The sequence below is a fragment of the Bos javanicus genome, chromosome 2, assembly GCF_032452875.1.
Source record: "Bos javanicus breed banteng chromosome 2, ARS-OSU_banteng_1.0, whole genome shotgun sequence".
NCBI classification, from domain to species: domain Eukaryota; kingdom Metazoa; phylum Chordata; class Mammalia; order Artiodactyla; family Bovidae; genus Bos; species Bos javanicus.
In genome coordinates this window covers 38,295,379-38,320,282 of record NC_083869.1, presented here as the reverse complement: position 1 = coordinate 38,320,282, position 24,904 = coordinate 38,295,379, and the positions used below count along the sequence as shown (strand labels likewise).

Genomic DNA, 24,904 nt, shown 5'->3' with positions numbered 1-24,904 from the left:
CTGAGGCCACTCAGTGGTTACTTGCCCCAGAGGTAGGGAGCTCAGTGCCATGGAGACCCCACTCTATGTGAGATGCTTAAGCTAGGCACAATCTTGCCTCATGTCCTCTGGTAGGATGATTCAGATGGCTAGATTTATCTTATCTGAGTTAGCCACAGAGCACTTGGTCTGACAGCAAGCCTCTTAGTGATGCCACAGCGACTGTAGAGGACATCAAGTCGCTAAACATTCTCCATTCTCTTTCAGGCCAGGGTCGACTCGATGGAGCACTGTGCTCTTTTTCCAGAGAAAAGGGTTTAGATTACTTGAAGAGAGCATATAATGCCGGCATCAGAAATATCGAAATGGAATCTACAGTGTTTGCAGCCATGTGTAGACTTTGTGGTCTAAAAGGTAAGACATTCATGAACGCCTAGGGTCAAATTATCTTCTTTCATGAAATTATTTTCACACTTCAGGAGAAGAAAAAGGAATTCAGCTATATATTACTTTGGGTTGAAAGCACGATTATGTCTTAGTATCTTGTGAGTGGGCAGGACATTATTCCTATTTTGCAAATGAGGCAACGAAACCTTAAGGGTCAGAAGTGAGTTGCCCACCATCACTAGATAGTGGGTTATGTCGCCAAGACTTGACAGCTGGTTCAGTTTTATTCATCCTAATAGTGACTGCTGTTTTCTACTACAATTGAATTTACTGAGACATAACACAAATAACATATCCCTAAAACAGTCCATCAAAGGACAAAACATCAGTGGAGCAGTGTGTTTTAGAGTTAATTTACATGCATTTTTGCTTTTCCCACCCTTTTATTTTGAAAAGAAATCAAGAATACAGAAAAATTAAAAGAATAGTATAATACTTAGGTACCCTTTACTAAAATTCAAGTTTTTAGTATTTTCATGTTTGTGCATATATATCTAAATATATATGTACGTGTGTGTGTGTATATATGTGTGTATGCATATATATATATATATATATATACACACACACATCTATTTGGTTTTTTCTTCTGAATCATTATAAATAAATTACAAATATCATGCCACTTAACTTTTGTACCTCAGCATCATTTCCTAAGAATAAGGATGTTCTCCTAATGTCCATAATATAATTATCAAACAAGAAAAGCTAAGAAAAGTAAAAATCATTTCATAACATCATTTAACATCCATTCCATATTTAAATTTTATGATTGTCCTAAGAATATCTTTGAAGAGTACTTTAATCCAATATTGAATTAACTTCATATGTTGTATTGCTTGGTTATTGTGTCTCTATATTTTTACAACTAGAATAGTCTATCTACTTTTCTTTTTTCCCTGGGATTGTGATTTTTTTGAAAAGTCCAGGCTGCTATCCTGTAGCACACCCATGATCATTTCAAGGTTTTGCTTGTGCATTTATACTGAATATTTCCTGTAAAGCAGAAGCAAAATCTAGGGGCTTGATTAGAGTCAGCTATGTGGCAAGAAGATTTCATAGTAATGTAAGCTATGTACATTAGTTTTTCTTGTTCCATATCAGAGAAAGGTAAGGTGAAGATATTCCACTATCAGTAATTTTGCATCACTTGGTTCAGGTGGTAACATCCATCTCTCTCCATTGAAAAATTAATGCTTTCTCTTTGTAAGTAACAAGTAACCTTGGGGATGATAATTTGGCATTTTGATAATTTTGATTTTCTAATTCCATCATTCCTCCTACATATATTAGCTGGTATTTTTTAAAAAGAGGCTTTCTTTTTCACACTCCTCTCTCTCTCTCTCTTTTTGGTGACAGGGAGTTATTGTTTTGCTGATTTTGGTCAAAGCAGTTTGTATATACAGCTTCTGTCATTATTCTTTTTGATACTCAAATTATCCCAAAATTGGCTAGGAAGAGTCTCTTCTAGCATCCTTTTTTGACATAATCCTCTTAGCGCTTAGGCATCACTTGCATCAGGTTTGGAATCATCCATTTCTCCAAGAAGCTCTGCTTCTTTGGGTGGAGAATGACATTATGAAGCCAAATATGGATGTGGCATGCATTTTTATTTGGGGTGAAATTATTCCGATAGAACCACTAACCTTTGACCAATACCGAGAAAACCTATTGTAGTAAAACATAATTTTCACGAGAATTAATCAATATAACTATTCTTTTTGATTTTAAATTATTTTCATACTCATCTTCTAGATTAAAAAAATCAAGCTTAACTGATCGAAAAGCTGCAAAGTTAGTTAAATATTATATATTAACTTGGCTGTGAAAGCCTCAGATCTAAAGCTAAATATCATCATCTAAAATAATATTTTTGAGTGGCAAGCAGTCCCCAAATATGAATAATGATGTTCAAGAAAACATTGGAGCAACTTTTTTTTTAAATGCCTAGTTTTGTTTTTCACATGGCAATTATCTTTTTTCATAAGAGTCCATAAAAAATGTCATCTATTCAAATGTGTTTTAGAGCATGCCTACTGAGTGCATGGCACAATACAAGAAGCCTGGTTTTTTAATCAGATTTTTGGTTGATAAGATTTGTCTCAAGCATTGTCTTCCTAAAGAGAGAAGAACTTTCTCCTATGCATCAGCTAGTTTCCTGAGCACCCAGGCAGTGTGGACACAGCAGAGGATGACACAGAATCTCTGCCCTTGAGGAGATCTAGAGAGGAGAGAAATAACAGCAAAGAGTTATCTATAACAATATAGTAGTGTGTTAGATGCTGAGGAGCATGATGGTGAAAAAATAAGGCAGGGAAAGGGCACAGGGACAACCAAGGTAGGGAGGAAAACCATAAATTAAAATAGGGAAGGGTGCACGGAGAAGGTGCCATTTAGGAAAATGCCACATGGGTGTCTGGGCAAAGCAGTCTGGGAAATGCAAATCTAAGACTGCCAAGCAGGAGCATTCAGAGTGTGCTGGACACACAGGGAGACCAGTGTGTCTGGAGGGCAGTGACAGCAGTGGAGAGGATAGGGGATGGAGTGAGTGAGGACTGTGTGGTCCCCATGAGAACTGTGACTTTCACTCTGAGCAACATGAGAAGCCATTGGAGGCCTTTGAATGGAAAAGTGATGGGATCTGGCTTGCCTTTGAACAGCAGCACACTGGCTGCTGATCTGGGAAGAGCCTACTGGGGTCCATGGCAGGAGCAGGGAGAAAGGAGGGCTGATCCCATAGTCTAGGGAGATATGAACAACAGTCAAGAAAGTGGGAAGCAATCATGTTAGAAGCAAACCCAACAAGATTTGTTGACAATGTGATGTGAATTTGGAGAGAAACACAAGAGTGAAGATCAACTCCCGGGCTTTGGGCCTGAACAGCTGGAAGGATGGAGTCATCACAGTTGGGACAGAGAAAATTCGGTGGGGCTTTGGGGGTACTGTGAAAGTGAAAGTTGCTCAGTCATGTCCGACTCTTTGTGACCCCCTGGACTATACAGTCCATGGAATTCTCCAGGCCAGAATACTGGAATGGGTAGCCTTTCCCTTCTCCAGGGGATCTTCCCAACCCAGGGATCAAACCCAGGTCTCCCACATTGCAGGCAGATTCTTTACCAGCTGAGCCACAAGGGAAGCCCAGGAATACTGGAGTGAGTAGCCTATCCCTTCTCCAGTGGATCTTCCTGACCCAGGAATTGAACCAGGGTCTCCTGAATTGCAGGCAGATTCTTTACCAACTGAGCTATCGGGGAAGTCCTGGGGGTACTGTAGTAGATGTCAAATAGAGGTTAAATAAGCAGGTGGGTTTATCAATCTTGAGTTTAGGTGTGAAGTTTGGACTGGAGAAGTAAAGAAAGAAAGAAAGTTGTAAGTTGACAACATGTAGGTAGCATTTAAAGTCGTGCAATGAATGAGATGACAAAGCAAATCAATGTAGAAACAGATGAAAAAGTTAGGGCAGGTGAGGGAGGTCTAGCAGAAACTAAGGAGGAGGGGTCAGTGCAATTGGCAGAACACTTGGAGAGTCTAGTGTCCCAGAACCAAAGAAGAAATCTTCAAAGAAGCAAAGAATTATAGCCCGATAATGATTTCACAAGTAGAATTTTAATTCTAGTATTTGTTCTTATTGTCACCTAATTTTAATACACAAAGCTACAAACAAAATGTATGTGGCAACATTTCTAAGCACATCTTAGAAAGAAGTTGTAGGTCACAAGAAGAGATTAATTGTAGAAACTATTACTCTCATCACAGAGTGAATGCACACACAAATCCTTGTAACATATGAGGGAAGGATGCAATTGCATCCTTGTCCTCTTTAGAAGGCCATCATTAATATCCGCTTTCAGGGAAGCAATAACACCCGCTTTTCTTCCACAAGTTAGTGAAGGTGGGAAGCCTAGCTGGGAGCAACTCGCCCTTCCCTGAGCAGCAGCCCAACCAGCACATGACCTGCAGGAACACCTGGATTCAGATGATTTCTGCTCCAGGAAATGTTTCCTCACATCTCTTTATTATGGAAATAGCAAGTGGTCACCTGAGTCATGACTCCCTCTAATATGCAAATGGAGGAAATTTTGATACCCAATGTAGTCAAACACGACACGCCAGGTCACAAACTGCTGCCCTGATGTAAGTTTGGCGATCGCCATCAGTTCTTTCTTAAGAGGCAGTCAGAGAGAGTTCTAGGCTTGTGAACACTGGACCCAAGTCTTTCTCTCTTTGAAATGTTGCCAAAACTTCAGAGAAGTTACTCTGTTATGAGAGAGTTTTTGCCCTTGCCACAGGTCCTTGTGACCTTGCTCTCTCTGCCACCTGCAGGTCCCCTCCTAGGCTCTTTCCTCTCTAGCTTGCTCTAGTTCCTGCCCTCTGCTGTGTTTTCCCTTTTCTGTTGCTATTGAAGCTGTTGGTAGCTGACTTCAGCCTGCCAATAGCTGTCTTCCAGGCCATTGATGCAGCCTTTTCCTTGAGCAGATCCCTTCTGGGCTGCCAACATTCACACTAAAGGTTATATCTGTAAGTATGTAATTCTGTAGTTCTTGGGAAAATTTCTGTCCAAATTTCTTCTTGGTGACAGGGACTCTTTATCTCCCTCAGACACCACTGTTTCCAAAGATGAATTCTTGGTACAGGAAGATCAACCCCTGGAAGGCCAACCACCAAGGACACAGACCAAAACCCCATGCATATGATTCTGCCACGTTCCCATCTTTCATCCCCACTTCATTATATTCTACTCCGAATGCAGTGAAGCTTGGGAAAGCTCTGTATGAGCTGGAAGAGCTTCATTTGGGGAAGGGTTGTGAGAGCCTTCACAAATGGCTGCTTTAACATACTTATCAGGGAGGTTATATACCAATGGTAAGCAACACTGGAAAATATGTTTCATCTGGCACCAAAAGCTCAAGACTCCCAGGCCTATTCCCCCTCCCCCTCCATCTTGCTCCCACTGTCAGCAAAGACCCATTCCCCATGTGTCTCCAAATGGCTTTCTCTAATGGCATCACCGACTCAATGGACATGAGTCTGGGTGAACTCCTGGAGTTGGTGATGGACAGAGGGGCCTGGTGTGCTGCGATTCATGGGGTTGCAAAGAGTTGGACACGACTGAGTGACTGAACTGAACTGAACTGAACTGAATGGCCTTTTATGTCCCTTTAGTAGTACCAGATGACTGGCTTCATACTAAGGCAATGATGCCTAATGGTTTCAGCTTATAAATAATATTTTATTTAAACAAGAGTCTTCTAGAGGATCATTGTTCTCAGAGGAGTCACTCATTAAGTATGGACTAGTGCAAAAACAGATCTTTCTGCATTCACCAGGACAAGGAGGTCCTGGGACCCCATGGACTAGCACTTCTTATCTTTACGATTCATGTAAGGTCTCACTTACATTAAGGGACATAATTCTCACTTCATCAGGGACATTTTGTGTGACTGCCTAAACTACTCACTCCCATTCATTCTACTTACCCACTCATTCACTTTTTCTACCTCATTTCTCTGTATTGTATTTACTACTATACCAAACTACATTTCTTATTTCTTTATATATTAACTTACATATAATTTTGCATGTATTAATACATGAAGATATATATTTAGCATCTCTCTCCATTACAACATAAGTACAAGAACAGGAATGCTGTTTGTAATTTTCTTGCTATGTCTTTAGCACTTAGAATAATATCTGTATATGGTCCTTCAATAAATATTTGCTAAATGAATAAAAAGAATGACTACTCAACTTCTATAGACCATAGAAGATAGCTATAACAAACTCAACTGGTTTCTTGTTATTCAGCTACATTTATGGCTTGGGATTATCTAAAGGACTCTGGAATGTCTCATACTCGTCCCAGTAGGAAGTGGCAAAATGTTATAAAGTTAAGCATCCTTTTGCTATAAGGTTCATATAATACTTCTATATCTCCTAATATCTGATAGATGGACAAACTACTTGAAACGGAGCCATGGACACCTCTACGTCACTGTTGTTATCTTGATCTCATTATGCTGAAAAAGAATAGTGGGAGTCCACTGTTGCTTTAACAAAGATTTAAGTGAGGGAAATAGTGGTCTTCACCAAATTATTCTACCTCGAAAGGCTGAACCTTCAGAACCATGTAAACCCACTGTACAATGCTATATACATATATTCATCTATGGTTCTATAATATGCACACATCTTTCCATCTCTTAAAACAAAATCTACTTTAATTAAAACCCCTAACATTCTGGTTAAAGATGATATTCCTTTTGCACTGGGAACTTGTGATAAGTATGTTCAGTTTTTATTTATCTTTAAAAGACAGTGCTGGCTGCCTTTTGACACATGCTTGCTTGCATGGCAATATATGAAACCTAGTATTTATCCAAGATCAGGTTCACTTAAATCTTCTTTGTCTTTTAGTTTTGGGCAGTACTCACAGTGGTTTATCTTTAGGGTAAAGGAAGAATTCACTGTTATTTCTTTTGACATATACTGGGAACTTTGGGGATAAATTCAGTCTTCATAATATTACTTTACTAGAGTTTGATGAAAGCGAGCAGAATCCTGACTTTAATTCCATATTATATTCATCTGCTGATCCAAGAAATGAAGGCTACTGGGCTCTGGGAATTGCAGGATGATCATTGATAGAGTAAACAAGATATTACAACAAGGATTAAAGATTATATTCAGTCTGGAGCTGGAGTATTTCTTAACTCAAAAATGGGAAAACTGGGGTTTTAAATTATTATTATACAAAAGCAAAAGGTGACCCATTGCAGTTCTTCACCCTCACAGTATTTGCTGAGAGATACTGTAGCTCAGAGAGACTAACAACTTTCCCAAGTTCTCACACTAAATAAGAAGTAGCTGAACTGGAACTGGAATTGACCTCTCTCTGACTTGAGGCCCCTTTGCACCATGCTCTGCTGTGTCTTCCCGGCAGCCTCCGATGGATACACAAGGTTCAGAGCCTCTATTCACAGGAAACAAAAAAATAAGTGCAGATTTTTCTATTTTATATGTTGTGAGCAGATAGTTGTGCTACTTCAGAAAGCAAAGCCCCTGAAGGCTAATCATATATCAAGATAGTGTTGAAATCAAGTAAAGCATCACATAGATACTTATTCAGTTGTAAGTATAGACATTATTTTACTGAGAAAATAAGTCAGTGTATTTGAGAAATCAGACATAAATGATAAGTAATTCATTTATTATGCTTATAAAGGTAAAATTTTTAAAAATTGTTTCTTCTTATTTTGCTGGTTTTTACATATTTTTAATGAAAGTCAGTGTCTAGAATTTTGTTTGATTCATTTTAATTCTACTCTCCTGCCTCTATCCTACTTCTGCCTGCCTTGTACCAACACACTCACCCATTAGAGAATGATTTGGATCCATGGATTCAACTTTTTGTGTGATAGCATTACCTGTGACCTGCCTCTCTCCATCTATGACCCCAGTGAGGAATTCTCCCTGCTGGAGCCCCAGCCCCAGCACAGCAGCTTCCATCCTCTGCCCCTCCTGACACAGCTCTGCATGGAGGTCCAGCATCCAACAGAAGCACAAGTTCCCAAGGTTGAACCTGGATCTCCAGGAGATGACAGCATGGTCCTCACACCAAGATAATGTGAGACACAGATGCTGAGGGTGTGGGCTTGGGTGAGACCTTTGAGGTCCAACCTGCTCCTTTCTCAGAGAACAAGACTCAGAGACTAAAAAGTGACCTGTCAAAGGAAGCACAGCTAGATCAAAACGATGATGGACTAGCCCTGATATCTCCTGCCTCTTTGCTCCCACTTTCTACACTACTCCATAAGGTATAAAAGAGTAACATATTTATCTATTGACAGATTACCTATACTTTCCCCATTTTTTGAAAAGGCATGAGCAGCAGCTTTCAATAAAAGATGAATGTATAAATAATTTAAGCAAAAGTAAAGAGAATAAGAGGCATGTAGTTAAGGGAGTGAGTGAGATGTTCTCAATAGCAAAGAGCTACCTAGAAGGCCAATACTAAATATAAATAGTCTGAGTTTCCTAGAAGCCAAGTTGAAAATGGAGACTCTTTGAGTAATACAGCACTAATTATCTTGTAAAAGAAAGCATTTGAAGTTTGTCATAAAACTTTATTCAAATATGTTAAACGTAAGTGATCAGCTGTATTACATTGCCAGTGTCTTTAGTAATACTTTCATAAAAGATATGGGACAATTTTTGATAGAGTTAATACTAAATCTTGGTTCTAATCCAGAATTTCTTTGGGAATCTAAAGTGCTAGGGTGCAGGTATGAACATTTGTTTTCATTTGATTTAATTAGGGATAAAGTTTAAAGTCTTTAAGGCAATAGTTGTCAAATATCAATGTGCAAATAATTTAACTGATAATTGTTTTTTTTTTAATATAAAATAAAGCTAACTGCCCTTTTTTACTCCTCACTCCTAATTCTGTAAGTCTGCTGTTGCTGCTGCTAAGTTGCTTCAGTCATATCTGACTTTGTGCTACCCTAAATTAAAAGATGCTTACTTCTTGGAAGGAAAGTTATGTCCAACCTAGATAGCATATTGAAAAGCAGAGACATTACTTTGCCAAAAAAGGTCCGTCTAGTCAAGGCTATGGTTTTTCCTGTGGTCATGTACGGATGTGAGAGTTGGACTGTGAAGAAGGCTGAGCGCCGAAGAATTGATGCTTTTGAACTGTGGTGTTGGAGAAGACTCTTGAGAGTCCCTTGGACTGGAAGGAGATCCAACCAGTCCATTCTGAAGGAGATCACCCTGGGATTTCTTTGGAAGGAATGATGCTAAAGCTGAAACTCCAGTACTTTGGCCACCTCATGCGAAGCGTTGACTCATTGGAAAAGACTCTGATGGTGGGAGGGATTGGGGGCAGGAGGAGAAGGGGACAGCAGAGGATGAGATGGCTGGATGGCATCACCGACTCGATGGACGTGAGTCTGAATGAACTCCGGGAGTTGGCGATGGACAGGGAGGCATGGCGTGCTGTGATTCATGGGGTCGCAAAGAGTCGGACATGACTGAGCGACTGAACTGAACTGAACTGATAGATGGCAGCCCACCAGGCTCCCCTGTCCCTGGGATTCTCCCAGCAAGAATACTGGAGTGGGTTGCCATTTCCTTCTCCAATGCATGCATGCATGCTAAGTTGCTTCTGTCATGTCTAACTCTATGCTACCCCTTGGACAGCAGCCTACCAGGCTCCTCTGTCTACAGGATTCTCCAGGCAAGAATACCGGAGTGGGTTGCCATTTCCTTCTCCAATATACAAATACTAGATTGGCCAAAATGTTTGTTCAGGTTTTCCCATAATATATGGGAAAATCCGAATGAACATTTTGACCAACCCAATATTTTATGTGTATATGCACATGTATATTTTTTTGAAGAGAGGTTCCAGTTATAGCTTTTATCAGGGGGAAAAAAAAACTAACGATCAAAGAGTTGAGAATCACTGGGAGTTCCTGGTGCAGCTCTGAGTGGATTGAGCTCCATGTTGACACTGGTGTGTTCCCATCCCATTGCAGCCTGAGGTCACTTAGCTGACAACCTCCTTGGTGACAGCTAGGTAACTAAATGTCCCTCCACAGGAGCCATCCTCCCTGCCCAATATGAGGATTATGGTAGCAAAACTGTCAGGCTTAATTCTGAAAAATTGTTTTGGGTAAGTTGGTCCCTTTTAATTGCTGGTGGAAATTGTAATTTTAGATGACAAGATTATTACAAGCTGCTTGTTAATTGGTCTGCCAGCATCAAGAAAACCCCACTGAGATCACAGTGACCTGTTCTTGTCCCTCTTTGGCACTACCCATGAAATCACCAGAGAAGACATTTAGTAAAGTGAGCTCTTGCTCCTTGATAAGCACGAGTTTCCTTTTATCCCTCTGCCAAGTGAAGGATTAGAGAAGGACTTTCATCTTTCCCCTGTTACCACCAGCCCATGTCACCTTCACAGACTAGCTGATCATTAACTTGAAAAGCTGAGGAAGTTTCTAGCCCTTCCGTTTGCTTGTTTACCTGTTGAGCCAAGTTGCTTTACAACTGGATGATTTTTGAATAAATAGGGTCCTCGGTGATGAAATATTTGACTCGGTTCCAGTTGGATATTTTCATTGCTTTTCACAGGTCACTGAGCAGGAGAGTCAATTTGACTGGTAGGTCAGGACAGGTCTGCCTTATGGTTTGCCATGTGCCTGCTCAGTAGAGGAGGGATGGGAGGAAAAGGAGTCTTCTCAGCAGTTTACGAAGTGGGGGGTTGATTGGCTATTTACTAGCTGTGTCTTCCTGGGCCTTTTGACCTCCCTAATTCCTCATTTCATCATTTGTCAGAAGAGGCTAAGAATAATAGCTAGCTTATGGCACAGCAATGAGGTCTAAAAATGGTATTGTAAATACCCAGCATATAGCAAGAGCTAAACCAAACAAAAAAGATAGCGCCTATTATAGTTACAGTCCATTTTTCCTTCTCAAATCCAGAAGTTTGAGATAGCAGAGAAGTCAATAAATAAATATCACATTCATACCCAACTTTATCTTCATGACCTCAAAGCCTGTGAAGGTAGCTACATCTAATCCCAGATCCACTGAAATCCTTCTTTAAATGATGCAGATGAACATAGAGATTATGATACTGCTATCAATTCAAAGTGATTCTCACTGATTTCAGTGTATGATATTCCTTGAAATCAAAGATTTCATGTGAAATGGGCAATAAAAAATTTGTAGGGTACCCAGTGTTTCTCTCCAGTTCTTGATGGAACAAACCAAGATGTTGCCTTTATGGTGACTTATCAAAAATGAAACTTCCATTTTTTAGAAAAGAAAGATGCTTGTTCTTTCCCCTTAGTTTTGCAACTGTCCCAAGATTTTGTCATCATTCTTTAGAAACTAAATGCTAATAAGTGTGCTACTTCATGGAGCTGATTCTTATGTTGAAGCATATTGTTTCACTTTTTTTCTCAAATTTCAAAAGGGTCAGGACTTGCCTTTAAGGCTATTTCCCGAGGATAGTGTTCATATCTCTTCTCTGGTTACTTCCCTTCCCAGCAGGCACACTCAAACAATAGATCAAGGAGTAAAATGTCAACTCAGGAAAAATGGCTAGCTCTCTAGTTATCCTCAAGAAAGAAAAGCCTGCTCTAAGAACTGGAAATGGGACAGAAAGCTGGAGGTTTGTGTATCTTGAATGGCAAAGATCCTTTCTCCTTCTTGTCTTGAATATAAAGCTTTTCTGAGCCTTAATCTAACCAGTTGTAGGGGAAAGGAGAAGGGAGAGTACTGACAACTATTTCAATTTATTTATTTAGATGGAGTGTTTGATGGGAGTCCACAGAAACATGAATCATAATATAGGAGTCTAGAGGGTTCAGTGGGTCACATTCACACAACAGGGAAAACGACACAAAGCCCACGTGCAAGGGACATGGGGAGTGTCCGGTTAATGTTTCTCTAAGAAAGATAAACCCATTTGCTCAGTAATGGTCTCATTTACCTTTCCAGCTGCCGTGGTCTGCGTGACACTTCTCAACAGACTTGAATGTGACCAGATCAACTCTCCCCACGATGTTCTTGTGGAGTACCAGAAACGGCCTCAGCTCCTAATCTCCAAATTCATTAAACAGCGGCTTGGATTATGTGACCAGACATCATAGGTGGGCAGCTCAATCCTTCTCTGCAAATTCACAGTTCCAGTCATAATGTTGAAGTCATATATTATTTGTGGCATTTTTATATAGTTCTCATCCACATGGTAAAATCATAATTGAATGATTTTATAAAACCCTTTCTCTTAAAAATGAATTTGTTGAAAAGAATTTAATAACTTACATTAAATTAAGTTCAGATTTCGTTTTAAAATGAGTTAGCTAAGTCAGTCTAATAATTAAAATTGTAAAACTGTATTGTGACATGTGGAGTTTCATATGCAGCATTAATTAAGTTCACATCAAAATAGATCAACCACTTGTAGATTCAGTTATCCGTCACTCTGCTTCTGAAACCAATCCAGAAATTCATGTTAGGATGTTGTCAGGCACTTCTAGGTGTTGGACAAGTGACAGAAATTGATCATGCACATTCAAAATATTTACAGAAAAAAAGCCTCAGTGTAATGTAGGTCTCTATGAAAAAGCTACTCATAGGGAAATAGGACCATACTTCTTTTTTTTTTTTCCCCTGCAGGATTTTAGTGTACCACAGAATAGGATTAGAGGCTGAGGTTTGCCCATGTTTGTGATTCTACCACAAGCTGTAACAACTCTAGATCACACACTGATTTTCAGATGAAAACCTTTGGAAATGCAAAGAAAGATCTTCATTTTTCTTCCAAAATCACACACGATTAAACTATTTTCTAACAAATTTTTCTTTTAAGGAAGTGCATTTCAAATGGGCTGTATTTTTAAAATTTCATTTCATTATTAACCTCATAGGCTGAGGAATAATAACAACTGAATTTGGACTTGAGTTCAAGATGTTAAAGTCATCCTTTTGTGTGACTTTGAAGTGGTCTTGCCTGCACCCTGCCCCGCCTATTCAGTTTGACCCTCTGGCAGGCATGGTGTCACTTGGAGGGTACACCATGCTTTGTATGAGTTGATGCTGCCTGGAGGGGGCAGTTCTTCTAAAGATGATACACTTAGGAGTTGGGAGGCATGGATGGAGGATGCGTGGAGGATGGCTTACAATCTTGAATAGTATGTAATGTTGTATACATATATTTATATTGTTGTGGCTCAAATAAAGTTTAATCCCAACCGTGATAGAAATTTTTTTGCCTACTGTAATCAATGACAATAAACAATCCCCAGAGAGGAACATCAGTCTGGAAACATTTTTGGTAACAGTTATGCTTGGAGTGTTTTTAAAGCCGTCCCAATAATTGACCATCAAATACCATGATTAGAACTAAAAGTAAGGTAGAATGACATTATAGTTATTAGGTGGGGTTTTCACTATGTTTCATTTTTTTTTTTTTTCAGACAAAGTGGACAGTACTTCAGAGTGTTCTCCATAGCCTTCAATTTGAACTTTTATCTGTCTGTTTCTGGAAAATCTTATTTTCCTTTCTGTTGAGAGAAGAGGAGGTTATGGGGGCAGAGAGAGAGAGCATTAAATACTCACAGTTAATCCTCCTCTCAGCTCCTGTGTAGGGTGTGTATATGTGTGCACACATGCCAGAAATCTAGGAAACCTTTTTGATGATTCTGCCTCCTCATCCAATCAATCACCATGCCTATTAATTGATTCTAAGACATTTTTCCAAACAGTGCTTCAATGAAAAGCCTTCCCTGTCCTCAAACCAGATTTCTCCCAGCCTCATCCATAGCTTCCCACAGCACCCTCTACAGCTTCTTTAAAGTATTCATGACAGCTTGCAGTTGTGTTGAGATTTGGGTCTTTAATGTGTTTAGACTATAAGATTCATGAGGACAAACACTGCTGCTAAGTCACTTCAGTCGTGTCCGACTCTGTGCGACCCCATAGATAGGCAGCCCACCAGGCTCCCCCGTCCCTGGGATTCTCCAGGCAAGAACACTGGAGTGGGTTGCCATTTCCTTCTCCAATGCATGAAAGTGAAAAGTGAAAGTGAAGTCGCTCAGTCATGTCCGACTCTTCGCCACCCCATGGACTGCAGCCTACCAGGCTCCTCCATCCATGGGATTTTCTAGGCAAAAGTACTGGAGTGGGGTGCCATTGCCTTATCCGTATCTCATTCTAGGTGCTTCATTTAAGTGAAGGATGTATTCTCTGCAAACATTTCCCTTATAAACTCTCACTAAAATGCCTCTAGTCTTTGCAAAACCCATCCTCTCCTTATTCAGTCCCTTGTCAGCTCAGCTCTCCCTGGCTTCCTCCCATGACATTCTACTTTGTGAGGTGGAAAGTTCTCTGTATCATCAGTGTGGAGTTGGGGTGATGTCTAGAACTTCTTGTTTTATCCTATAGCATGTGACTTTCCCCTCTGTCAAAATCAAACCCCAAATTCACCCTCTTTAGGAAGGTCTCCAAGTTTAATTCCCCTTGATTCGTCATACCTAGTTCCTTAGAGAGATACCAATGTGTTCTCATTTATATGCTGTTTTGAGAAGACTTGTGCTTTTATGTGAACCTGGGGAATGGATGCCCAGCTTCATTTGGGAGGCTCATGTTTCCTTTCTACCCTTTGACTGCCATGGAGTGTTATCCACTGCAGGCATTCAGCCACTACTCAGCTATGCCTGCCTTAAGTCTAGGAACCACCTCTTCACCTCACCCCTAACCTCACCTGCACACTCATTCAGTCTTGCCCTCCTAGAAGTCAGTTCAAGAAACAGTTAGACTTGCAAAAATTCCTCTGATTATTTCTATTTATGGGTGTTTCCTTGCATTTTTGGTATGTTTTTCCTTTGTTCACTCATTTGGTATAAATCTACATCTCTCCTTTTTCCCCAGAAGAATAAGAAACAATTTATAAGGAAAAATTAAAGTACATCAAGATAGTATAAAGTAGACATAAGTGGGGGGAAAAAAAGAAAAAGGGAAGGGAAGGGCCACCACTAACAAAGCCTGAAGCTAACACCACAATGCGTTGCATATAGCCCTTGCAGTGGCAGACAGTAGGGCCTGAAATGGCTCTGGGTTGCCCAGCAGTTCCTTCATAAAGAAAAAAAATTTACAGCGCCTCTAAGATAAAATGTGAACTAATCATCAGAAGAACAACTAGTCATGCTTCTAAGAAGTTAGAATGTAGTGTAGTGGTGAGTGAGGGAGGTGGGGAGGGGGAGAGGTGTGTACGTCAATGCCTTTACTCCAGGTGGCTCTCAACACTGGTGCACGTTGGGGTACCGGAAAAGCCTTCAAAAAACACTATTTGGGGCCCCACCTCAAACCAGCTAAAGGGGAATCTCTCAGAGTGGGATCGGGAAGCCCTATTATAATAATTTCCCCTGATGATATGCAGCCTGGGTCAAAAGACACTGATTTAAAAGAACGAATAGTCTGTGAATCTAGCAGGCACTCCTCCAGCTGAACTTCTAGAAGTCTTTTCATGATGACTTCATTGGAAGAGTTATATACAGATCAAGCTCTTTTACTTGATTCTTACTCCTCAACAGGAACAGGATCCTTTTGTTTTAGTATTTTCAAGTGTACAATATGATGATTTGATAATACATACATTCTGAAATGATTACCACAGTCAAGTTAATTAACATATCCATCATCTCACATAGTTATATACATTAGCGAAGCTATGGAAACAGCATGTGTGTCTGTTGACTGACGAATGGACAAAGAAAATGTGTTATATATATGTGTGTAATATATACATATATATACACAATGGAATATTATTTAGCCATAAAAGAGGGGGAATCCTGCCATTTGTAACAACATGAATGAAACTGGAGGGCATTATACAATAAAATAAACCAGACAGAGAAAGACATATACTGTATGGTATTGCTTATATGTAGAATCCCCCCCAAAAATCAGATTCATAGGAACAGAGAATAGAATGGTGGTTACCAAGAGCTGGAGCAGGAAAAGGGGAGATGTTGGTCTAAGTGGTCAAAGGGTACAAATTTCTAGTCCTAAAATGAATAAGTTTTGAGGATCTGACATGCAGTATGGTGACTCTAGTTTAACATTGTATTGTATACTTGAAATTTGCTAAAAGAGTAGTTTTTTAGCATTCTCACCAAAAAAAAGAAACAATGTATTAACCATTTTATATCCCCAGCAATGTGCACAGTGCCTAACACATAATAAAAGTGGATTAATTATACATATTTTATCTCTCTCTCTCTCTCTCTCTCTCTATATATATATATATTACTATCGATTGAATTTTTGTGTCCCCCTCACCTAATTCTTATGTTGCAGCTCTCACCCTATATTGTGGCTATGTTTGGAGATGGGGCCTATAAGGAATTAGGTTCAGTGTGGTCACAGGATGGGGCCCTAATCTGATAGAATTATTGTCCTTATCAGAAGGGACACCAGAGAGTTCACTGTCTTTCTCTCTGTGTACATATGGACTGGGAAAGGTCCATGTGAGGATGCAGTGAGAAGATGGCCATCTGCAAGCCGGGAAGAGAGCTCTCAACTGATATGGAGTCAGCTGAAATCTTGATCTGGAACTCCTAGCTTCCAGAACTACGAGAAAATAAACTTCTGTTATATTTATTTAATCACTCAGTCCCTGGTATTTTGTTATGGCACCCACAGCTAAGATATATATCATATATATGAATTACATGTGTATACATATATATATATATATGTATATATAACCCCGTAAACAAACAAAAAAAATGATCAATTGATCAGTTAACACAAATACATAGCTGACTGCCTGTCAACTTATTTTGCCTGAATATTATCCCCTGACCAACCTTTCAGAATAACATGTGTATATTATTCAGCGTAATTTTCTGTGTGAGATCATTACCAGCCAGTTCACCTCCTCTGTTCCACGTTTCACTCCAAACACACTGGACAACTGACGCACAATGCAATCTTAGTAAAACTCAGTCTTTGGTCCAAAATATCCTCAGTAACTTTTCCTGTCTTATGTTTACACAGTTATGGAATAGTTACAGAATGTTAGTAAGTGCTCTGTACTATGTAGGTACTTAACAAGGACTAAAAGCTATCACCTTCAGAAATACAACAAAATGAGTTTAAATTTTATATCCTTCTTCTAAAAACATAGCTCTTAACATTTGGATTCATTTAGGAGACCGTTGATAGCAATCTATGGACCAACTCCACAGAAAAAGGCATGTTCACACATGTAACTCTGAGTTTGCACATAATTCGTGGGTTTGCACACCTTCCTCAGGCTGTCATGGCAGGATACCTGCATCCCCTGCCACAGGCCACAGTCCTTCTGGGTGACCCTAGTTACAGTGCTGTCCTTGATGTTCTGGTTATCACTCCCCTCCAGCCACCTCACTCCAGTGCTAACAGCTGTTCTGGCTACACCACCTTTGTCGTTCCCTAAATCCTGCTCACCCTTTTGTAAATAGTTCAGTAAATTCTCTCAGTTTCCTAGTTTAATTGTGCCATCTGGTTCCTGCTGGGGCCCATTAATACAGCCTCCAAGATACATCTGGGGACCCAGAACCATTTGAAAAAATGTAAGAAGCTAAAGTCATTCTATGTGCAGATCTTTCTATTATAATGTGTGTGTTTTTTTTTTTTTTTTTACTGCAAAACAGAAGTTGGTATTTTTCTTCTTAACTGGTAGAGTACTTTAAAAAATATATAACCTTCTATTCAAGACTGTATATTTGTATTTAAAATTCTCCTGGAACGCTTTAGGACTTGTAGCTTGAAAAACAGAATGTTCAACTTACATTTTCTTAGCTGGCTGCTGGGCATCCCGTGTATGATAGAACTGAAAGCTTGAATAAAAGACAGATAAATGGCTTCTACTGCTTGCCTCCAAGCTACATGTTTCGTCATCCTGACATGGAAGGAAATTAAAATTGTCTGACATACTGAGCTTCATAAAGCCACACTGTTCCTCTCCAGGATCCTGTGTGCCTCTAGATGTCTATACCATGAGTAGATTTTTGGGGGGGATTTGATCTACAATCTTCATCTCAGGATTAAAACTTGAGCAAACTCAATCCTTAGTTATTAGGGTCTCTCTCTAACCCTTTAAAAAATAAACTATACAACCATTTCATTCATCAGTCCACCTGGACTTTCTCTACCTCTTAATAATCCTAAAATTTTGGCCAGTGGGTCTACCATCCAATGTCTCCTAAGATGAATAACTGAAGATACTTATAATTTGCAAACTGCTTCATTATTTACTTCTTAAGGGTTTTCCTCATTTCTTATTTGCTTTTTTAATCCTTCCAAAAAGTTGTTACTCAATATAGAATCAGCTTAACATTTATTTTTCTAAAAACTGAGCAATTTTCACTTGAGAACAAAAGCTCACCATTAAATCACTTCCCCCCCTGAAATTTTAAATGTTATTTAAACATTATTTTTATAAGTATAGTTTAAAAAATCATCAGGCAAACAACCTAAAAACCAGTATCATCTAGTTTGTATAGGATTAGTAAAAAATTACCCTCCAAAAGGCAGTAGTTTAAGATCATGTCCATTTATTTTCTAAATTTCCAAAGTGTTTTAGAAAATCTGTTACTCTCTACAGTAGCTTAGTCATTAACATTGTGAAGCACTGGGTGCATTCCAGAGTTACAGAAATCATTTGAATAATCTGATTTTGGCCCCTCCTCCGTTAGAAAAGGAAGTACAGATCTTTAAAAATCTGGTTTCTTCTTTTTACTTTCATATGAGTTTACTTTTTCATCTGAGTTTATGGACATTTGCATTTGTATTTTCTCCTAACATTGTAACCAATAAAAACCAATGATGTGGCAAATAAATGTTACCCATGTCCCACTTACTCTGGGTAAATAATCAGCAGTGGACACCAATTCCACTAGCCAGATCTGTCTCCTACACTGCCTGGTCCTGTCCTCTCCTTTCTTCACCTTGGACTCCAGAGATCCCACCTGTTCTAGAGCTGGTTCCATGATTGATTTAAGGTTGTAATGCCATGGGCTAGCATGCAAGTAATAGAACAAATATAAAGGACCTACTATGCACAAACCACAGTTCTAGACGTTGTGGGAAAGCAAGACACAGTCACCTCCTTTAGACAATGGACAGACATTCTACTAAGTTTGAGGCACTAAAACAAAGGTGTGGATAACTGCAATTCAGAGATAATTGGATAGACTTGAAAAGAGAGGTGGAAATAAGAGTGTTCTAAGGAGGTATTGGACTTCCCAGGTGGTGCTAGTGGTGAAGAATCTACCTGCCATTGCAGGTAAACATAAGAGATGCGGGTTCAATCCCTGGGTCAGGAAGATTCCCTGGAGGAGGGCACAGCACCCCACTCCAGTGTTTCTGCCTGGAGAATTCCATGGACAGAGGAGCCTGGCAGGCTGCAGTGCATAGGGTCGCACAAAGTCCAACATGACTGAAGCAACTTAGCATGCATGCAAGGAGTTATCAGGAAAATGATGGTATAGAGGTAGAAAAATTTGAAAGGGTTTCTTGGACAAGGTAGATATTTGAGATGAACTTTATTTAAGGGCCACAATTCTAAAAGGACTCTAAGGAGGGTGTTGTCATCAGAGGGAAAAAAAAATGAAATAAAACAAAGGAGGAAAATACAGGACATATATAAGAATCGTGAAGAATCCTGTTTGGCTAGATCTGGAAAGCTAGCTTGGGGTTCTATTATGTGGGACCCCAGAAGTCGGGGTAAGGAGATTGGATCTTATTCCCAGGCAAAGGGAAGCGACTGAAGCACACAGAGCAGAACCGATCGGTAGTCTGTCAGGATAAGAAGAAGGAGAAGTAAAGTTGAGATAATTAAAAATAACAAAAAACTTCACCAGGTGGAGGTGACCAAGATGTGACTAATTCCCTCCCACAACATTCCAACATTACAGAATGGGTGGAGATGGAGTAAAGATAAGCTCCCCTGTAAAGATGGTCCGCCAGGCTCCTCTGTCCATGGAATGCTCCAGGCAAGAATACTGGAGCAGGTTGCCATTTCCTACTCAGGGGATCTTCCCCATCCAGGGATTAAACCCACGTCTCTTGCATTTCCTGTATTGCAGGCAGATTCTTTACCCATTGAGGCCCCGGGAAGCCCTTAAAGATAAGTTAGGGCTGCCAAAAGACATTATTTTTTTTTGTTAGACTAGGCAGCTCCCCTACTTGTGAAGGTCAGTGCCTTCAAATTTTCACCTAATAAGTTAAATAGCATACATATTTCAGAATAAAAATTCCCTTCTCATGTGAAAATGATGTGTTTCCAAAATCTTTCTCTTGCTAAAAGGCTAAGGAAAGTTCAAACATGACAGAGCCAGAGCAGTAGCTGTGGGAGAGAATGGCATTTAAAGGGCTAATGAGTGAGAGATGTCAGCGGTGATCTCAGTATCCATTTAGATAAAACTTCTTATGGCTTTGTGGCTAATAAAAAATCTTCTTTCCCTCAAAGGATAAATGTAAAGTAAAGACTTGACTCACAGATAGAGAAAGCAAACTAGTGGCTACAGAAGGGTGGGGGTGTGTGCAACCTAAGGGTGGGGCAATGGGAGGTGTAAACTGCTGAGTGTGAGACAGGCTCAAGGATGTACTGTACAACGTGGGGAATATAGCCAGTATTTTGTAATAACTGTAAATGGAAAGAAACTTTTTAAAACTGTATAAAAAATTTTTTAAAGATTTTAAGAGTAAACCAAATAAAAATGAATAAATAAAATTAGAAAATAAAAGGAGGTTCATCAGTCTGCATCTCTATTTCGGCCCTGTAAACAGGTGAATGTAGGAATGCAGACACAGACACAGAGAACAGAGGAGAACACAGTGGGGAAGGAGAGGGTGGGAAGAACTGAGAGAGCAGCACTGACAGATATACACCACCATGTATAAAATCGATAGCTAGCAGGAAGCCAGTGCTCTGTAATGACCTAGAGTGCTGGGATGGGGGTGATGGTGGGGGGAGGCTCTACAGGGAGGGAATACGTGTATACATATAGCTTATTCGTGCTGTTGTACAGCAGAAACTAGCACAGCATTGTAAAGCGATTCTCCTCAAATTAAAAAAAAATAATAATAAAGGCTCAGTGAAATCCTGTCACATGCTGCAACGTGAATGAACCTTGAGGACATGATGCTAAGTGAAATAAGGAGACATGAAGGGACAGGCATCGTACCTAGAAGAGTCAGACGGTTATGAGAGACTGAGGGAAAGCCTGTACTGGGTACAGAGTTTCAGTTTGGGGTGGTAAAAACAAGTTGTGGAGATGGATACAATAGTTGTGTTGTATTGTATTGACAGCTGTATTGTATTGACAGTTGCTCAACAATGTGGATGTACCTAATGCCTCTGATTTCTATGCTCAAAAAAGGTTAAAATGGTAAATGTTATAGTAGGTACATTTTACTATAATAAAAAAGTAAAAACTTGTTGAGGTCTGCATTGTGGTTTTGATAACAACAAATTCTAACTTACTAATTTTTGGAAAGAAAGTTCATACTATATTGTCTGCTGGTTGACAACCTATCAATATATATGGGCTTCTCTGTTCTACAGGAGGAGTCATGTGGCTCTGAGAAGCTTGCTTGCTGAGTGCGAAATCAGGGCTGGGACTAGGTATGGTGATGGTTACCAGTAGACAGACTATTTTGTTTAATGTTCTCATCTTCAATATAGGAATATATCTGCTAAGGAGGCCTGAATCTTCGGATCAGCCAGTTAGGGCATTCTTCCTCAAAACAGTGTAATCAACCAAGGTTATTTTTCAAAGCACAGTTTATCAGAGTCAGGAATGGAGTAGGAGAATACTAACACATCAATAACTGTCAGAAAGAATGATGAAATCTAAAATACTCAGAGGAGAAACAAGAAGAGTAACATCAGGAAATATTACTACCAGATGAAAGCCAGTGATTTTAAAACTGCCTGCATCAACCCAATATGCATTCCCTTTGGTTCAAATGCTTTGGTGTCTCGATGGTAGAAGACCATTTAATAAGGTTATTTATCTTTTCAGGTTGTCATAACACATATGAGAGTCTCTAGGACTGAAATATGCTACTGGGGAAGGAAAGAAATGGATATGAAATGGGGGAAGATAATCAGATGAAAAATGAAATATTGAGAAGGAAGGGAGACTAGTAAGGAAGGAAGACAGTTGAGAAATAATGTTGTGAGAAGAAGCAAGTCTACTGGGGCTTCTAAGAGACAAAAGAGCTTGTATATCCTCAAGAACTGGAAATACCTACAAAAGCTACATGAAACATTTCTGGAAGAGAATTAAAACATGCTAATAAAAAGGAATAAACTTAAAGCCAGAGTAGGGACCTGAGCAGATACTTAATAACCTGGAGGCTTGGCCTTAAAGTTCATGTAGACACATTTTGAGTGAGGTGTTGGGACTAAGCCTCAAGAGTAAAAAATCTGCCAACCTGAACAGGAGATCCTAGTGAATACAGGCTGTCTCTGTCTAGACAACCCGTAGGAAAAAGCATGTAATTCCCTGAGAGATCCAAAATTCATTCTTGATCCTTACTCAGGCTTGGAGTTTAAATTTATATTGCATTCAAGGAAACCCTATTTCAAAATAAAAACAGAAAATTAAGTTATGGAACAGAGATGTCCCTGGCATGAGTAAATGAAAATCAATGTGGGAGAATATAGACCCAGCTAGGTGGCAGGGGATTCTCACAAAATATTCAGCCTCATTGAGTATGAACTCAGGATAAAAATCACACAGTAAGTAACAATTTTTGTGTGAAGCAAAGTCAATGGTCATAAAATACAGGAAAATTATATTCAAGAATTTGAATTACTAGATGAGATATAGAAATTGACTGCCAAGGAGAATATCTTTAAAATTATTAAAGCTATACTAGACATAATTAAAACACAGAAATGAAAAAAGTCAAGACTGCTTCGAATGATGTTATTGATGACAATAATAATAGCACAGCACTGACCACTTTTCTAAATGCTTGGCAAATATTAATTCATTTAATCCTCACGACAACACTGTTATATTGTATTATGAGGGATTACTATTTTATCATTTTATAGGTGAGAAAACTGGGGCACAGAGAGCTTAAGTGACTTGCTCCAGGTCACAGATATAATAAGAGACAAAGCTGAAGTTTGTACTAAAACAATCTTTATCCAAATGTCTTAGTCCTTTTGGCCTGCTATAACAAAAATACCATAAACTGGCTGACTTATAAGCAACAGAAGGGTATTTCTCTCAGTTTGGAGGCTGAAAAGATCCAAGTTTTGTGCCAGCATACTTATGTCTGGTGAAAAATCATTTTCTGGTTCATAGATGGCCATCTTCTCACTGAAACTTCACATGGCAAAAGGGACAAAGGAACTCTCTGGGGTCTCCTTTACAAGGGCACGAATACCATTCATTTGGGCTCTACCTCTGTCTCAAATGTGTCATAATCGTGTGATTAAGAATGCCACTTTCCTTGTCTGTGTCCTTTGCAGAGAGTCGGGTTTTCTCTCGGTCAAGTCTCTTACAGAGAGTAAAGTCATTTCAAGTGTCCCATTTGTGGGGAGTCTACATTTCACCTCCTTCTCTTTGTACAGACTAAAGGCCCAGGCTTCACTTTCATATGGTTCGTTCTATGTAGTCTCAGCCTGGGCCTGGAACAGGGGTCAGCAAACTTTCTTATAAAGGCCTAGATAGCAAGTGGGCTTCCCAGGTAGCATTAGTGGTAAAGAACCTGCATGCCATTGCAAGAGACTTTAAGAGATGCAGGTTCGATATCTGGACTGAGAAGATCCCCAGGAGGAGAGCACGGCAACCCACTCCAGCATTCTTGTCTGGAGAATTCCAAGGACAGAGGAGCCTGGCGGGCTGTGGTTCATAGGGTAGCATAGAGTTGGATGCGACTGAAGTGACTTAGCATTGCACACACACAGATGGTAAGTATTTTACCTTTGCCAGTCATATGATCTCTGTTGAAACTACTCAGTTTTGTTGTAGTACAAAAGGATCACATGGCAAAGGGGCAGAGCAACTCTCTGGGGTCCCTTTTACAAGGGCACGAATACCATTCATTTGGGCTCCACCTTCATGACCTAATCACCTCCTAATATCCCCATTTCCTAAAAGCACCACTTTAAAATGTCATATTAGGCTCATAAGAAATTAGAGAAGTCCTTAAGACAGAGAGAAAGCAAAGAGGAAGCCCACATCACAGAAGTAGATGAATACAAACACAAAATGTGGGGCTGCTCTGGGTCAGGGGTCAGCAAACTACAGTCTGGAAGCCAAAACTGCCTCTCCTGTTTTTGTCAAATTTTCTTGGAACCCAGCCAGGCCCATTGTTTATATGTCTCTGGATCCTTTTGTACTACAACAACAGACTGAGTAGTTTCAATAGAGATCATATGACTGGCAAAGGCGAAATACTCTCTGTGTGCATGCAACGCTAAGTCGCTTTAGTCATGTCCAACTCTATACGACCCTATGAACCACAGCCCGCTAGGCTCCTCTGTCCTTGGAATTCTCCAGGACTAGGAGATTTTCAATTTCTCCACAAAGGTTTCCTGACGGTGATCTTCGTCATAGTCTCCACAGAAGTCCTCAGTATTGGCACCCCAATTTCATGTTTTAACTTATATGCCAAGCAGTAGGTCTACTATAAAACTCCCTTTCCTCCTTGACATAAACCTTAGGACCCACCCCAGCTGGTTTACCTTTTCCCTTCCTTTCATTTCTAAGTTCTTACTTATCTCTGGGTATAAAATGGAAAAGGAGGTTAGAGAAGGAATGGAGAAGACATGAGTTGTTCCAATGTCCCCAGAAGCTAAGGCGTTGGATTACAAACATTAGTGAAACTGGTGAGATGTGTCTTGCTCTGAGGTTCTCTCATGTCTACTGCTTTTACCGTATATGTT

At 39.7% G+C, this 24,904-nt stretch overlaps 1 protein-coding gene across 3 annotated transcripts in view; it reads left to right on the top strand.

Moving 5' to 3' along the window:
• UPP2 (uridine phosphorylase 2) overlaps positions 1–18,850 on the top strand; it is a 42,636-nt gene extending 23,786 nt beyond the window's left edge. For 2 of the 3 annotated variants that reach the window (XM_061437435.1, XM_061437415.1), the window contains 2 exons: positions 247–393; positions 11,938–13,254. In XM_061437435.1, the coding sequence (XP_061293419.1) occupies positions 247–393; positions 11,938–12,089 (299 nt within the window). In that variant the 3' untranslated portion in view covers positions 12,090–13,254. Of the gene's footprint in view, positions 1–246; positions 394–11,937; positions 13,255–13,418 lie in introns of those variants that run through there. The other variant, XM_061437425.1, reaches the window with a different exon arrangement.
• Positions 18,851–24,904: the final 6,054 nt, after the last annotated feature.